Source organism: Patiria miniata, unplaced genomic scaffold (genome assembly GCF_015706575.1).
Source record: "Patiria miniata isolate m_02_andy unplaced genomic scaffold, ASM1570657v1 HiC_scaffold_6, whole genome shotgun sequence".
In the NCBI taxonomy this organism is placed as follows: Eukaryota; Metazoa; Echinodermata; class Asteroidea; order Valvatida; family Asterinidae; genus Patiria; species Patiria miniata.
The window spans coordinates 20,028,854-20,046,687 of NW_024037073.1; the positions used below are offsets into that span (position 1 = coordinate 20,028,854).

The window sequence follows — 17,834 nt, forward strand, 5'->3', positions numbered from 1 at the left end:
ATAGAGCTCCATAGCCCCTGCTGTTCTGGAGATATGATGTATTTGCATATTAATTTCTTCCTTGGAGTTCGATTAAAACAACTGAGAAAACAGGCTTTGAAATAGCTGGCTTTGTTGTAGAACAACAGACCGATGCACCCAAATGGTTGTTTTTTCCACTTTGTTTATTAAAATCAACATTTCTGTGAATGAAACCTGGAACTGTAGGGATTTAAAGATGTCATTCATGACAAAAAATGAAAATCACATTTTGACAAAATTTTCACCCTCTTACACAATAATGTTTAGCGAGTTAATACCCTTTTTTGTGGAGCCGGTCACAAATCAAATACCACACTTTTTGTTCTTGTATTCATGCAAATTTGAAAATATTGAGGTACTTTAGCCTGCTCAGGGACATATTAAAGAAAAACTCTCTCTTCATGGACCAACCACTAAATTACACAAGTCATAAGCAGCCATATTTCCTAAGCAAGTTTTGAGCGGTCATTAAGAATCAATTTCAGGAAGTATAAATCTACAAAAGTTTGGTAAAATAAATATCTGCACTCTTTGTCAAACCTGGCTGATGGGGGGATTCCTCTACCTCTTTAAAGCTCTTCAAAGTACGCCACCCTTGCCTTCGTCGTGCCAGATTTGATCTGTAAAGAAAATCGAACAGAACAGTCAAATATTGAATATTGCAAATCTAAACCAGAGCTTATTTTACAATACTACATGTTCTTGTCGTCATACACATTTTTCTCAATACTTCAATTCTAAAAATTTAATACCAAAGTACAGTACAAACTTATGTCATCGCAAATACACCAAAAAAACCAACAATTATTAGTTATATCAGGCTTCCAGTGGTAAAAATAATCAGCGCATTGTTTCCTTTCGTAAAAAGTACCAGGATGACTGCAATATTATGTCAGTATTAAAACGTACCCAGATGAGCACAATATTTTTTTCGATACTGTCTTCATCCGGGCATTTGAACAAATTTCACTGTTTCCTGCTCAATCAAGAGTGTAGAAAGCCACAACTTGCATCAGTACAGCAAGGTCCCACAGATGCTTACACCTGATGCTCTGTGTTGCGTCTGCCAGGGTTAAGGTGCCTTTCCATATGCACATTTTTTGGTCCGTTACGCCTACGTTGCGTTAACATATTTAATTTTTAAGGACACAAAAAATTGACTTCATATTGACGCACACGTCCCTTTTCATAGGTACGCATACGTTGCGTGTCCATTTCGATCGTCCGCCAAAATCATTCCAAGAGCAATTTCGACACATATGCAACGCTTGGCGCAAGCGAACAACCCCCTACCATTACTGCGTTGCAATCAAAACGATGGTACGTCCCATTATCTTGCCTGCTTTGGACGATTTCATGGACCCACACCCAGTATTTTCGGTTTTTTTTGGAAAGAATTCTTTCACTGTAAGCTGCAGCTGCAATCAATGGACGCATTTTATTTTGACAGCTTGCCATTTTCTTTTTTCTACATTGCTATTAAACCAAATTCATTGCGCATACTTCACATATACATGGAAAGGTAAATCACGCGTGCAAAATGCATCGCGAACAACAGTCACGGACACAGCCAGGACTGAAAGCGCATATGGAAAGGCACCTTTTACTAGGAATCATTCTAAATAATTGAGATCGTCTTCCCACTTACTCTGACTAGCGTGATGTACTTGGTTTCTCCCCTATCCATCAGGTCATTGTGGATGCGATCAAGCTCCGTCTCTTTCTCCTCCACCTTCATCACCTCGATCTCTGACTTGAGCTCATTCAGTTGTAGCTGCAGATGCCTGCTCTTCTCCAGGTAGTCCACCCTGGGCGAGACAAACAATAGAGGTAGGCGGAGTAAAATAAAGGGTGGAAATTTGGAAAGACTCTTTAAGAAGTCCAGAGGGAAAACGGGATGACTAAAGGTGGTCTTCCATTGTGTTACTCTGAACAGGATGGAATTTGCATCGGGGAGATGGAAATTCAAGATTAGGTTTTGCCCTTCACCGAGAACAAATTCACAAGCTTACTCGGGTGGGACTGGAACCCACAGCCTCCTGCTTACTGGTGCAGACATCTTACCACTGAACCACCAAGCTTGCCAGGATCGGCTGGCTGGTTCGAATTGGATAAAGCAGCAGGTACTGCACCCAAACTATTTATAGAATGGAATTTGCGTTGGGGAGATGTACATTCAATAATGGGTGTTGTACTCTGTTCCTACAGTTTCATACTTTTGTTTCAGAGTCTCGCCCAACATAAATGTGTTTAGATTGACCCAAGACGACCAAAATAGAATTAGGTTTTTGACAAGCCAACTTCAATTTTCTACTGACTAGTCTCTGGACTTGTTTCAAAGGATTTCAACAGTCGATCTTCCGCGTTTGGCGCAGCTCCAGAATGCCAGGCCGCAACAGCTGTTAATACTCAATATCTGCCCAGTTTACTATAGGGGTGTTTTGTAAAACAAAATATTTTTTGGTGAACATTCAACTGCTACGTTTTGAGCTTGAATGTCAGCTTGAAAGAGATTTTTTATGATAAAGCAACTTCTATTCCATGTTCTTTTGTGCAGGGTAAAATATATTTTCTAGCCCTATTGCTGAGAGTGGATTTAGAAAGGTCATATAGAGGGCTCTCACTGACCCATTTGACTCGGCCTACATCCAGGTACCACAAAGTCAGCGTCGCCATTGTAGCAGACTAAGACCGATGGGTCGGCATGATTATGACAACCGTGCACGGCACAGGTAGTGACCATTATGCAATTTGATAACGGCTATGCCACACGAAAATACACCATACTGTCTAATTTACAATGAATGACGTGGTTGCTGACTAAAGGCTTGCCTCCTGCACTGAGGTAGGGTCTGAAAAAGCAGCTGGATGGATGTAGAAAACATATCACGTTGATACAAACCTTTCTTTCTCAATTTCTTTGGACAGTTTCTCCACGTCACCATCCGTCATCAGTTCATAGGAGTTGTTATCGTTGTCCACTCCGTAGTCTCCGTCTGTGAGCTGTAGCTTCTCAAACTCTGAGCTGGTTATGACATGCGCTGATGTTAACTGAGAGAAAAACACACAGAGGGAGAAATGGGTTACAATATTGCTTGAACATTTAATGGCGGAGGACGTGTAAACACGATCTGGCAGTGTACATCAGCAGGGGCGGGCGACGGGTTAAATCGTCAAGCTTTCTTCAAGTCTCAGGCGGTGGACGTGTTTACACGTCAGTGGTTCCCATTGGTTTTGTACACACTTTGTGTTGAACTTGAACTTGGCCATTACAGGCCTGGCATTGTATCATATCACTCCCTGGCGGGACCTCCGAGTTACGGTGAGGAGTATCATACAAATATTGTACAAATGACTCTCAAGATTTAGTATTTGTGGTGTTTGGCCGATATATTTAATCTTTGTGAAAATTTATGTTTTTCGGCCAAAAAAAATCCTGTCGTGAAGTAGCTACAGGTTATTATGGAAGTAAAACAAACTGTGCCACTGGTTTACTCATTGCATTGTGTGTTGATAACTGTCAAACACCTGCCAATTTTGTGAGCATTTTGTGCAATGAACACAAATTGCACAATGTATCTCTACAATCTAAGTTCTACTAAGAGCAAGTCATTTCACATTTTTAAGGTTATATGTGGGCAATTCCAGCATTATGAAAGGAAGTGTAATGTCCATGACAGAGCCAATTAACCACGATATCTAATTAATGATTCAGAGAAATGATCTAAAACTCCTAGTCTGTGGTCTCCTGGACCATTAATAGACGAAGGATGTAGAAGATTTGAAGAAAAATACATGTTCAGGTTTATTCACTGGGCTCTTAACAGCTCTATCACGGACATTACATTAACCCTAACCCTCCAGGGTATTTTGGCTAGACACCCTGCCAAATGCAGCAACATGCAACACTTGTCTAAGTGACAAGCCTGCCCAGTGCAGCAAGATCCATCAGGTCAAAATGTTTCAAGGCCAAACTGCCTCAGAGTCTGTGGTCCCCGAACGCAGCAGGATACAACTGTGGCATTGTTCAATGGGATTAGCTCTCATTGTCTCAGAAACGGCCGTTTACGCACTGGTGTTGGTGGCTGAATGCATCAAAGTGCACCAGACTTTTCCACCTGATGCACTGTGTTGCGTCTGCCAGGGTTAGGGTTGACGCTTAAACATTTTGGCAAAACCCTTCTGTGTGTCATTCACAAGCAAGTTTAATAATACTACGCAACATTTTGACTGCTAAGCTGTTTACATGTAGCATAGCAAATTTCTTATGCTTTCAGCTAAGCAGCTTCAAAATATCAGCCCAAGTACTCACATCCAGGAGTGGCAACTTGGTGACTTGGATGAGTTTCTCCTTGGCGTTCTTCTCAGCTTCCCTGGCCCGGACAAGCTGCTCCTTTAATCTCTCGGCCTCCATTGCTCTGAAAGAACAATAGAAACAATGACATCACTGACTTCCAATCTTAAAGCTTAAAGGGGCACGACGCTTCATCTCTGATGACAGGAAATGCCCTGTGCAATTAGAAATACCTACAGCGACTTTTTCAAGGGATCCCCATATGACCCTTGAAAAAGTAAAATTGAAAATCTCAGCGGGTGTCGGAGGATGCCTACGTGCCCAACGGAATCTGGGGCGGATTGCAATACCAAGGTCTTAGCTGGCGGGCTTAACTAGTCTGATTATACCTGGCTATCGCTCAAGGATGGTCTTGGTAAGATGCAAAAGCGATAAGCCGGTCTTTACTAAGCCTGCGTAAAGTATTGATTCACAAACATACATTCCGTGGTTATGGGCTATGGTGCTCACACGCCGTAATACCAGAGAAACTGCACAATTTTCAGCAGTCTGATTCAACTCATGCGAAATCAAATCTGTCGATTAGAAATTTGTGTTCAGAAAATTGTAACTGCAGTACAACTCAGTGTCATTACATTTCTTTAAAAGATTCCTTCTGTCTTAGACAATCCTCTCTCCAAGCAGTGTTCTGCTATTTAACATAATCATGTTTATATTAACTGAAGAAAAAAAATCTTTGACATTTTGTTTTGAACACACAGATGAATACAAGAAAATCCCAACAATAGACCGTTTTTAAGCCAGCCCAACCCGTACTTTCGAAAAATGGAATTTTCACAACAGGCATAATGAAGTGATGACATGAAGACGGTTAAGACACAGTGGTTTAATTTTTATAAAAATGCTGTCATTGCCACATTTTGTCGGTTAATTTTTCAGAGATTAAGCATCAGAAAAGCTGTCATCTTGGTACTAACAAGTTATAAAAAGATTCTGTGAATGGAAGAAGGCAGTTCCTACCTTCTATCTGACTCCTCAGCTAATCTGCCAGCAATCATCTCGGCTTCGTGAACTTTCATCTCCATTAAATTTCTCTCTTCTTCCGTCTACACAGGAGGGCAAATGTATGACAGGTTGAAAAAACAAAGAATCAATATTTATTCATATTCCTTCAAATCAGTAGAATTGCCGAAATGGGTACATCTTCACTTTAATAAACTTGTGCAACATGTGTGTTCGCATCGTACATTGTATCATCACAGTAATAGACCATTGTCATGTTACGGCCATCTTGATTTTTTTCTCATTTAAATCAACGTAACCCAAGCGAGGCTAAAAGGAAAAATAGTCTGGTTCCTTTTTGCACAAAAAATTATCATTCAGTACTGTTATTGGATACAGGGAACATGACTGAAATGGTGGCAGCATGATAAAGGTCTATGGCTTCTCATTACGTTTTGTTGAATAAGTCATCAGGTAATGCCAAGTAAAAAAAATAACAAATTCCTCGTCACTGCCAGTTTGATTTTTTTTCCCGGCTGCCTCCCTTTTTCTTTTTAATTGTACATTTGCAATACATTTTGTCTTATGTGTTTCCAGCGAACCTGTATCTATGTACAACTTCAAAAACTGGTAATAAGCATTGACGGCTCCTTTCGACACAAAATTATCAGCAAAAGAGTCAAGGAAATGGAAGAATCCATCTTAAAAAAATCCCATCTTGACAAATAAAAGGGCCGCCTCCTCCCTTCTGTCAAAAACCTGGATGAGTAACCATTTTTTCCCCCACTTTGTCTAATAGATGGTTCTTTTCATTCAAAATCCACCAGTCACAAAAGTCTTTCCGTTTACCTTGATAGCCTGTAGCCTGATGCGTTGTATCTCAGAATCGGCTTGGTTGGCCTTCTGAGCTAGCAACATGGCTTCCTCCTCCGCAACCTGGGCTTTCTCTCCGAGAAGTTCTGCCGTCTCCTCTGACCTCATCTTAAAACATAGCAAAAATGAACACAAATGAGGGAATAGGCCTAGAACACTTCTATTACAGTGGAATATTCACATGAGTTTGTGAGCACCCAACGAGGAAATTTGGATTGTAATGGGCTTATATTCAGCACACAATATCTGTGCTAGAGCTGCAAGCACAGACTGGTGAACTAAGCACGGAATTACGTGGTTCGACAAACCATGTTAGTGAGCCTTTTTTATTTTGCAGGTTTGAGGGAAGAAGGCCTATACACTATTTTGGCAATCTAAACTAGTGGCCATTATTGAGTTGGAACCATATTTGCATGCAGGCTGTATGCACACACTTACTATTCCTTTGATCAATAGCGTTACCAAAATGTGTACAAGCATGACATTCACTGTGTGGACTTCCCAACAAAAGATGTCCACATAAACCAGTTTTCAGCTACGTTGTGTGGACTTGCCCACGTCCACACAATGTTTCCCCCTCTCTGGAAAACAGGTTTAGAGGCATTTTGGGGTTAGGTTTATCCATTGCAAAAAAAATTGGGTGAGTTTTTACAGTGTGAGTAAAATGAGTTTTTTTTCACAGGTTTTTCTTAACAACGAAAACAAAGGAACGTCCACAATAGGTATGTAACGTAAACATATATGTGTGTGTGTGTGCTTCAATTTTAAGAATGCTGGAGAAATGCACACAAGCTTGGTTCAACCTCAGTCATGGCTTCCAATTTTGTTCATCAAATTAGTCTATAAACCAACATTAGGTAACAACAAGCAGCATCTCACCAGTGCATCGTGTGCTAGTCTTGCCTCGTCCCTGAAGTGCACCAGTTGCTTCTCCATGTCCTCCTTGTCACGCTCGGCTTGCTCCCTCAACTCTCTCTCCCTCATCAACTTGTGTCTCTCGATCTGACCCAAGAAAATCAAAAACAGTCTAACGTTTGTACATGGGAAAAACCTCTTTCTTAAAACTTAAAACTGGTGGTCAAGGGATTGAATTTTGGGTAAGAAGTAAAGTCTGTCACGAGCGAAATGGACCATCAGGCCAGTGTTTATTTCCAGTTTCCTTGGTGTGAAGTGACTGAGAACATTTCTACTCCCCTAGATGGGATACCAGTCCATCTTTAGGTAACTCCCCAGCTAATGCTGTTACCCATTTATACTCCTGGGTGGAGAGAGGCAAGTGGGGGTGAAGTGGCTTGCCCAAGGACACAACATATGGCCAGCAGCTGGATTTGAACCCCTGACTCTCTGATCACGAGTCAAAACCCTAACCCCTAAGTCACACTGCCCAGAGGTACGGACTTCACTCCGTGTCCAAAGGCAAGTCAGTTTAATAACTTCACTTTCCTTTATGAAAATAGCAATAAGCATGGACACTGGCATTAGTTGAGTAATAATCTCTGTCCATTCCAAGTGTTACGAGTTTTGAGATGCTCCCTTATGTGAGCACAAATCGACAGATTGACGGCTGACTTACATGTCTCTTGGCTTTCTCCTCCTTGGCTTGTGCTTTCATCTGTTGTACCTCCATCGTGTCCATCCGCCGTCTTTGCATAAACAGCTCGTGGTTCCCAACACACAGATCCAGAATCTACAAACAGATAGCGCACACATTTTTCAAAGTCACTTCACTATTGCCAATGCATTTTGGTACACCAAACGTTTGGTGCTATACCAGGCTTTGGTACTACTTGAGGTCTATGTCAATCATATCTCAAATAGATATAATTAAAATCTGTGATTTTTCGCAATATAATTTTGCATTGAGTGATGGATATTGGTTTGAGAAAGCCCACCTGGGGTTGTGGGTAGCAATTCTTACATACTATTGGGGGGGGGGGGGGATTAAGATCAACAATTTGATCTTAAGTATAGTTTTACAGATGAGGCTTAGAAAACTGATATTTTTCAACACTATCCCCTAAGGCCAAAAAAAAAAAGTCTCCGGTTTCTGGTATGGAGCTTGCCCAAAAAGTGATGCGGCGACGCGGCTTTTTTTTTTTTTTTTCCCTGACTTTTTTGCTTCAAATGTCGGCTGATGACTGCAAATGGTGTCCGACTAAACTGAGTGCAAATATATGGGAGTCCAGAGAGGCCACATAAAGCTTATTCTCGACCATAACCCAATCTAAAAACACGTTAAAATTGTGCAGCAGCAGTATTCCAGTCAAACCAGTGAGTTTGGTGGTTTTGGGACATCATCTTTCATTAAAAAAATTTTTTTCATTTTGCCGACGCGCATGGCTACGGCGACGCGCGCGCATACCAGAAACCGGAGACTTTTCTTTTTTGGCCTAAAATATGTGACAAACATATTAAAATTTGAGGACTGTTACGATTAATGATATTTTGGGAACTTAGTTTAGGACCTTCATTTTAAAAACAACTCTCAGGCTACAATGATCAATACAGCTTGTTTCCAAGTTCACCCAGAGTGCCCTTTTTCAAAGGTGTGATCTGTTCCACTGATAACAATGAAGATAAGGTACACCAACTCACCAGTTTGTTGAGTCTGAGCCGAGGAGATATGAAACAAAAGTCAGGTGATTTCTTGTCTATCGGCTTTATCGTGAACTGCAAGAGAAAAGTTAATACTTGTGAAATTTGTGCCGAAACCATTTGGGAATTTTTTCCAATCTAAATGTTTATGTGTGAAAAGATAAAAAAGTTTGTAGATATTTCTCCTGGTTAGATTGATGTTGATTATTATTCATTCAGGCGAAGTCATCAAATTGCAAGTTGGACTTGTGACTGGACTAGTGACTGGACTAGTGACTGGACTTGTGACTGGACTTGTGACTGGACTTGTGAAAGGATTGTGACTGGACTTGTGACTGGACTAGTGACTGGACTAGTGACTGGACTTGTGACTGGACTTGTGACTGGACTTGTGACTGGACTTGTGACTGGACTTGTGACTGGACTTGTGACTGGACTTGTGAAAGGATTGTGACTGGACTAGTGACTGGACTTGTGACTGGACTTGTGATTAGACTTGTGACTGGACTTGTGACTGGACTAGTGACTGGACTAGTGACTGGACTTGTGACTGGACTTGTGAAAGGATTGTGACTGGACTTGTGATTAGACTTGTGACTGGACTTGTGACTGGACTTGTGACTGGACTTGTGACTGGACTTGTGACTGGACTTGTGATTAGACTTGTGACTGGACTTGTGACTGGACTTGTGACTGGACTAGTGACTGGACTTGTGACTGGACTTGTGAAAGGATTGTGACTGGACTTGTGATTAGACTTGTGACTGGACTTGTGACTGGACTTGTGACTGGACTAGTGACTGGACTTGTGACTGGACTTGTGACTGGACTTGTGACTGGACTTGTGACTGGACTTGTGACTGGACTTGTGATTAGACTTGTGACTGGACTTGTGACTGGACTAGTGACTGGACTAGTGACTGGACTTGTGACTGGACTTGTGACTGGACTTGTGAAAGGATTGTGACTGGACTTGTGACTGGACTAGTGACTGGACTTGTGACTGGACTTGCGACTGGACTTGTGACTGGACTTGTGACTGGACTAGTGACTGGACTTGTGACTGGACTTGTGACTGGACTAGTGACTGGACTTGTGACTGGACTTGTGACTGGACTAGTGACTGGACTTGTGACTGGACTTGTGACTGGACTTGTGACTGGACTTGTGATGGACTTGTGACTGGACTTGTGACTGGACTTGTGACTGGACCTATGATGGACTTGTGGCTGGACTTGAGAACTAACTTGTGAGGGACTTGATTACACCTCTGCCACATGTGGGTTATTCTCATTATGTTTAGGTACAAGAGCTGGAGGTTTGTGGCATATTGCTTGCCATGGCTCACTTCATATATTCTGGGAATTCCAATTGTAATATATCAAATTTTGGCTTCTTACTTCACTTCACCTCGGCATCTTATCTTACCTTCTTGTCTTTGTAGGACACGTTTCTGATCTCGCTCCAAGGGAAGGATATCTTGGGCACCAGTTTGTTGTCAATCTCATACACGTTCAGCCCCATAGCGTCAACACCCAGATACAAATCTGTACCTTTCTCGTTCTAAAAACGAAATGCCAAATAAAAAGTATAAATACACTCTTATGGCAAAAGAATACACAATAAACAAGAAAAACACAATTTCAGTGCGATCTGGGGCTTTGCGTGGTTGAGAATACAGCATTGGAGAAGTTTACCAATGCTCCTCGAGTCAAAGTTACTTTTACTATAAAAGAAGATGGTAGTTTAGTTTTTCTCACTTCACATAGTGTACATATTTCTTAAACGTATTTCAATTGGAAATACAAATTGAGCAATACTTGTTAAACGGCTCTAATTAAGGTGAGAAATGTCGCATCACATGTTCACAAACTTCAATGAGCTCTAAGTTTGTGTGGTTCTGAAAAGAACTGTTTGGAAACTCAACGTTTTGGACAATATGCTCTGCCTGAGGTTGAACTACTCCCCAGGAACTCTCGCAAACCATCAGATTCTTCGCTGCGAACTCACAGTGCAACCCTTCAAATCTTAATTGAGCTCCATGTCTGTATGTAATTTACCTTAATCTCAAAATAGTTGACTCCATACATTTCAAGATCTTGTGTGATTTTCAAATACTCCATCTCTGCTTCATCCCTGTCAAAACAAAACATGAAAAAACATTTTAAAAATGTATTTCCTTTTTTGTATTAATTCTTTCTTAATTAACCTAAGCTACTTTCTATGTTACATTATGAATCGCTGTTAATCAGCATAGTATTTTCTTTATCGTGCTCCATAATTTTTTTTCTGGCCAATAAAATTGATTCCTCATTTACAAGATTTCATCCCTGGTCCAAATTCACAAACCTTGACTATGATTCAGGGTCACTATCCCTTGATCCGATACACCTCGTGATATTTACCACTTAATCCCACTGTTGGCATGCCATACTGTTATGTTTTTTTTTTCTCCTCCCACATATCACAGCCAACCAATCAAAACTCTCATTCACAAATCTTCATGACTGATTCGTGACCACCATCAATGGTTCCCTCATCTCACCATATTCTTGCCTCATGAGTCCCTGGTGCTCCGCATACCATGCTGTTATTTTTTCTCCTCCCACATACCACATCCAACAAATCAAAAACTCTCATTCACAAAGCTTCATGAATGATTCATGACCTCCATTACTGGTTCCCTCATCTCACCATGACAAATTTACCTCGTGAGTCCCTGGTGCTCGGCATACCACGCTGTTATTTTTTCTCCTCCCATATAACACATCCAACCAATCAAAATCACTCATTCAAAAATGTTCATGAATGATTCATGACCTCCACCACTGGTTCCCTCATCTCACCATGACATAGTTACCTCATGAGTCCCTGGTGCTCGGCATACCATGCTGTTATTCTCTCCTCCCACATCTCAGCTGTCATGTCAAACTGCTCCACCACTCTCTGCGGCAAGAGTTCTTCGTTGGCTAGGAACCCTGGCTGGTGCACATTCTGTTCGTAGTCGCCATACTGCACAGAACAGGACCAAGCGAAATGCTAGAGATTCACTACACAGTGTGCCAAAAAAGTGCAACATTCAGAAAACAAATAATTAAAACTGTTTAATGTTTTTCTTCAATGAAATTATATATTACATTAAAGCCTGACTATTTCTCAATCCACTCCTTTTTACCCCATTCCATTTGGGTCCCTAGATCCAGAAATACAATCAATAAGTGAAAGGGTGTAAATTTTACTTGGGCCACTCTCACCTGGACATGCTGAATCTGGGTTAAGCATTGAATAAGCACTGAAGTTGGTGACATCACAGGTGAGAGTGGCCGAAGTAATACGTACACCCTTTCACTTAATTGATTGTATTTCTGGATCTAGGGACCCAAATGGAATGGGGTAAAAAGGAGTGGATTGAGAAATAGTCAGGATGTGCAAAAAAAATGGTCAACTAAATTTGGTAAATTGGGGGCAGTATTTGTAAGAAGTCAGTGTTTCCAACCGTGGTCGGCCAACCATCTTTGCAAATTGATACAAAAATTACAATTTTCTTGAAAATTACAGCACATGATTGAGACTAAATTATAAAGTTACAGTCATGTAAGGTATTTCATAACAATTTGGTAGTTTTGTTTTTTGATGCTTGGAAATGTTGTTTATTATCTTTAAGTCCTTCTGAACAACTGCAAGAGTAAATTTTTCAATGCAGTCACTCCAAATTGGAGCACAGATGTTCCAATGGTCCAATTAACAAGGAAGAAAGAACTCCAATGCGATGTGTAGAATTTACGGCAATATAAAAACGGACAGCCACACCATAAAATTGTACGCAAGTTTAAAATTAAGTTGTTCAAGCATAGAGTAAAGACAGGATTTTTCATAACACCAACTTGCATGTCAGGCAACATAATGACAACAGGTAATTACACAATAAAACCTTCAGAACGACATGAATTTCAGGCAATCAAAATTGAATTTTCTTCAACAAGGCTCTGTTAATTTGACACAAATTGAGGGTATAAAATATTTGAAATGCACAAACTGCTCTGCCGTTTAAATTTTCTTCAACAAGGCTCTGTTAATTTGACACATATTGAGGGTATAAAATATTTGAAATGCACAAACTGCTCTGCCGTTTGTGCATTTTGTTTTCTGTAGCTTTTTAGCATTGCACGCATGTATTAGACGTTTTCATTTATGATGACCCTGAAAATTCCAACAGCTGATAATGAGCCAGTTCGGTATCTCGATGATGTAGTACAGGTCAAAGGTCATTCGGGATAAAAGGGCTGACTCGACTCAAACGTCTTGTAACCGCGATGTTACGCGAACACCCATTCTGCTCTTAATTAACGCGCAAGCGTCATGTGACTGTCTCATTGCGTGTCCATGCACCTTCAATGAGCATTCTCTTATCCCGAAGGACCTGTGACTGCGCGCATGGACAGTAAAAATACCGAACTGGCTTATTATTGTCGAAGATATGATTCTTAAAAATTATACACTCATTATTTTAAGTAACTTCTCAAACATATTTCCCAAGTACAAATTATGATAATTTTATTTTCATCTTATTGAAAGTAAAATTGAACAGTAATTTGTATTAACTTTAAAAACAAACCTTAGCCTGGACCGCATAGGAGGCCAGAAGTACGGAAGCCTCCGGTGGACAATACACCTCCTCGTTCAGGATCTGCTGCTTGACTTGTAGGAAGAAGAGATGTTGCGTGATCTCCTGTATCAGTTCCTCACTGACTTCCTCCGGGTAGAACTTGGCCGCAAAGAGGAAGGGCATGGGGGAGGTCTTGGGAATGCCCTGCTCCTGGACCTAAGGTGTGGAGCAGATAGGAATTGAATAGTCCAAATTGTGTCTAAAGGGCCCATGCATTAGTAAGGGTACAAATATATGCTTGGCCGGTTTTAAACAAGTACATTCAAAACCAGCTTGGGGCTGGATGCTGATAATGGCTCCAGCCAAAGGTGAGGGACATTATCGGCGACCAGGCCCCTAGCCGGCTTTAAACGTAGTTTGTTCAATACCGGCCAAGCTCGTAATTATTCCATTCATAAATACCTTTGAGTCAAAAAGTCAGAACAACTCAAAAGTTATAAGTTTTCAACAATTTTGTTCAACAATTTTACTTCATGTTTTTGTAGAAAATCCCCTCTAGCTATGTTATTGTAGGAGCCTCTCGCGAGTAGTCGGAAACATCTCCTTATATGGAGATTGTTGTGTACTGTCTTAGGCCGGACCTTGTGTTGTTTATGCTCAGACGTGAATAAATTTAGGCCTACATTATACTTGAAATCCTCCGTCCCGCTCCAGGATGTCACTGGCTCTGCCTCAATATATTGACAGTGATTGCTGGAGGATTTTGCAGGATTGAGGCAGTGGTCTCCCTTCCAAAGACCACATTCAAGAAATAACGGATGATTTTGGAGGATTTTGGAGGATTGAAGCTGTATGCAATTCTAACATGGAGGCAGTTGGAGGATTTCGCAGGATTCAGGTTGCATCCCAGCAAAAATGCCTAGGAAGTTAGGGTTTAAAAGCCTAAATATGTTGGGCCCGATCAGTGGATCTGCGTTATCACTCGATCGCCCAGAAATGCACTTGCGCGATCGGTCGATCCTGTAGGAAATCTCAGACTTTAGTTCCCTTTTCCAAAACAATCTTCCATAGCCATGAATAAGAAAGAAAATGTGATCAACTAATGGTGGTTCGATTGACTGATAGCACAGCGTGATCGACCGATCGCGCAGATCCACCAATCATGCCCAACAAATAATCTTGGCTTTTCCTCACTTGCTTTGGATTTTCCTTTTCAGCATGTCTACTATCTGCACAAGATGTGTATGTCATTCCCACTTGCCAGAGAATTGAATCCCTAAAAATGTCAACACTTTTTTTCTTATTTTTAGCCACCACAAACCAAAAATTCACAGGATAACGAACAAGAGCTGAAAAGGGTGTACATGTCTCCTGACAGCAGCTGGGGCTTACTGTCTGAAATAAGGAATAATTTTTAAAAAATGGGGGGGGGGGGGGGGGGGGCGGCGGGCGCGAATTTGTTCTTTCTCCCACTACTTACTTTTCTGTCCATCTTCAGCCAGCTAATGTATCCTTTGTGATCAATGAATCTCAGCCCAAAGTACCACGTTTCTCGTAACCCGATTGTCCTGCACACCATGTCAAATAACTGTCTCCCTGTAGCTTTCCACTGTTTGGTGAAAGGAAAAACAAACTAGCAAAGATCATTTTAAATGATAAATTATATATAATTAACAAGTGTATTATTTTTTTAGGACAACACAGCAAAACATTTAAAAACCATGGAACTCTAGCCAATGCGTCTGCATATTTTTACATGTAATTTTTTTTGCTAGGAAAGAATGTAGTATCCAGATGCCACTTCAGCGGATGTGTACAAAGTGTATGGAGAGTGAAGAACATTTTCTAAGAAGTTTCTAACAAAATTGGAAATGTTTCTCAGCCCCAGATTCATGTCTTTTCAACATTTTTGCAATGACTGACCTTTATTGAGATGATATGAAGAAAAAAAAAATAGGCGTCAAGTTGCAACATTCTTTCCTTTTTCTATCCCAACATTTTACTATTTTGTAATACAAATATAAATAAAAGTACTTTTTTATTGTTGGTTGTTGCATCAAAAATGTTGTTCCTTAAACTTTAAAGGCAATATTTTAAGTTAAACTTGAATAGTTCGATGTTCAATAGCTAACGCTTTAATATCCCGGAATGATGAAGAAAAAAAACAACTCAGACATAAATATGGAATATGATTCAGGCCCGTAGGCCTACCTCCCAAATTATTAATCAGTTCAATTTATTCCCAGATTTCAATGTTCTACAATCATTAAACCATAACAGCGAATTATCAGCCTGATCAGAGAACTCACATCTATGCCGAATTCCAACTCGGCATCCATGGTGGTGACGCGGACGGTGAACGTCTTTGGATTTCTACGCAACATCGACATGTTGCCGACCGTGAAACCGGCGGCCCTCTCCGCCGCATGCAGAGCAAAAAACACGGCAGCAAATCAACTTCCTTGTCCGCTCAACGAAGCCGCTAATCCCGTGGCCTCAAAAATAGATACACCGTCGGCACGGTTTTACTGTTAAAACCCGCAATCAACCAATACTCAGCAATCACATTTGGAGTTCAGACGGTGGTTGTAGTCAGAACAGAATGTCAGGGGTGGACGGCATTGTGTTAAAGAGGAGAAAACTGTGAGTAATTTAGTAAAAATGCGCTTTTGTCAAGGGCTACCTGCTGAGATGTGTGTGCGTGTAAACGTCCGACATGTTTATGTTGCATGCAGGCAGCAGGCTAGCCGTTTGTCGTTGGAGAGTCCGAGTCTAGACACACTCAATTGGCTTGTGTGGCATTTTTTCGGTACCATGCTATTTCTTCATGGCGCGCTGGCTAATCTAAATGTAGGGATCGCTCACAGCATAGCGCGCAAACCAGCTGCCTTGATTAATGACAGATATTACAGGATCAGACATCGAATACCGCTATTCGAAAAATGTCAAGATGTCCCAACTTTGGGGTCGCATGGGACACGAAAGAAGGGAATACCAATCAAGATCCTGTCAGGCCTTCTAGCTCGTCCATAAAGCTTCTTCCCAAACGATAAAATCAAAATCATCACAAGCATTTTTCCCCCGGTCTGACATTTAGAGAAAAGTACAAGTGCAACGATCACTTTCATGCGCAAAGTATTCGGCCAGATGTGCAAATGTGTTAATGTTACTTGCATTAGCCGCATTTTTGAACAATTGTTTGTCTTCTGATACTTCTGAGTTCAGCAACTTCCCTTGTCACTAGTTTGGTTTTCCGCAAATACAGAGGCAATTTGATTTTGAGTGGCCATGTTGGGCATTTCTTCTTTGGCAACACTATTTTCGGGGTTTTTTTTGGCAAAACTATTTTCGTTTAAGTCCACATAATTATTTGAAACTACATCAAAAAGGCATTGCATCACATTTCAATGACTATTTCCAAACAACCTTTTGTTAGCACATGCTATTTTGAACTAATTCCCAGATGTGATTTAATTGGGGAACAATAAAAAAAAAAATTCAAAACAAAATTCAAAAAGGGCCAAGGGATATTTCACAAACTTTTGGAAGATTGTGCTCGTGCTCGCCCGTCGATGAATTTCCTCTACAAAAGTGAATAAATTCTGAGACTCTAACAGTACCCAACAAATGTTTACTGCTACAACAATCACAACAAATGAATTGATTTAAAAACAAACAAACACAGTAATATTTGTTTATCTTTTACGGCTCTTTACTAAAGCCCATGTTTATTAATGACAAAATAAGATGTTACACAAACTTCAAGTTATATTTACTATTAAAGTCACTCTGTTTTATTTTATAAATTTTTTTTTGCACTTCAAAGTTTAAAACTTAGTTACAGTATTAAACACATGATCAAAATAAATCAATATAAACTGTTGCATATGTATACGTCTATTGACCTAAATTGTACATTTTGGAATAATATGAAAGTTTAAGGTTGTAATATTAATGTACGATCCCTCTACTTCTGAAAGTTTTTTTGTATATACGTACGTTATTTTTCCACAAAATGACTCAAAAAGGTTCTTTGCATACACTGTTTGGCTATGCCAAAGTTACAATTTAAGCTGCTATATAAAATATTTTTTAAATCCATCCGTTCCATGTTGAAGATAGCAATATCTAACTCTCACAGAAAATAAACATCAATCACTTTGACAGTTATTAACTATTTCCAAAAAAAAAATGATCCTTTCCAATTATAGGAAAACTTTGTAAGGCTTCAATGATAATTCTAAAATAAAAGGCACAAATGCTTTTTACATCTTCTTTGAAGAGAAAAAAATAAAAACACAAAATGCTTCACCTATTTCAGGAAAAGAAATCCGTAGCTCTCAACAATTTTGAGCAGAAGTGTATGATCTCATTCATTACCGTGTGTGCAGCTAATGAGGATACTGATGCAAAGTGATCCCTGTGAAGTTTGCTTCTTATATT

At 40.3% G+C, this 17,834-nt stretch overlaps 1 protein-coding gene across 1 annotated transcript; it reads right to left on the reverse strand.

The window, feature by feature from the left end:
* Positions 1 to 201: 201 nt before the first annotated feature.
* On the reverse strand, positions 202 to 16,131 carry LOC119742521 (merlin-like). Its single transcript, XM_038218480.1, has 15 exons — positions 15,701 to 16,131; positions 14,872 to 15,000; positions 13,401 to 13,607; positions 11,646 to 11,797; positions 10,846 to 10,921; positions 10,214 to 10,348; positions 8,786 to 8,860; positions 7,764 to 7,877; positions 7,070 to 7,192; positions 6,167 to 6,298; positions 5,336 to 5,421; positions 4,334 to 4,439; positions 2,924 to 3,072; positions 1,670 to 1,829; positions 202 to 641 (listed from the first exon to the last, which is right to left on the reverse strand). The coding sequence occupies exons 1-15, from the start codon at positions 15,779 to 15,781 to the stop codon at positions 591 to 593; spliced, it is 1,776 nt and encodes a 591-aa protein (XP_038074408.1). The 5' UTR covers positions 15,782 to 16,131; the 3' UTR covers positions 202 to 590.
* Between the last annotated feature and the right edge of the window lie 1,703 nt (positions 16,132 to 17,834).

Bases quoted from the DNA above. Each gene is read 5' to 3' on its own strand.
- LOC119742521 (XM_038218480.1), bottom strand. From the start codon at position 15,781: ATGTCGATGTTGCGTAGAAATCCAAAGACGTTCACCGTCCGCGTCACC. The intron at 5,422-6,166 runs GTAAACGGAAAG...CCTCCTGTGTAG, and splicing joins TCAGGCTACAGGCTATCAAG to ACGGAAGAAGAGAGAAATTT. The intron at 3,073-4,333 runs GTGAGTACTTGG...TTTTTCTCTCAG, and splicing joins CCAAGTTGCCACTCCTGGAT to TTAACATCAGCGCATGTCAT.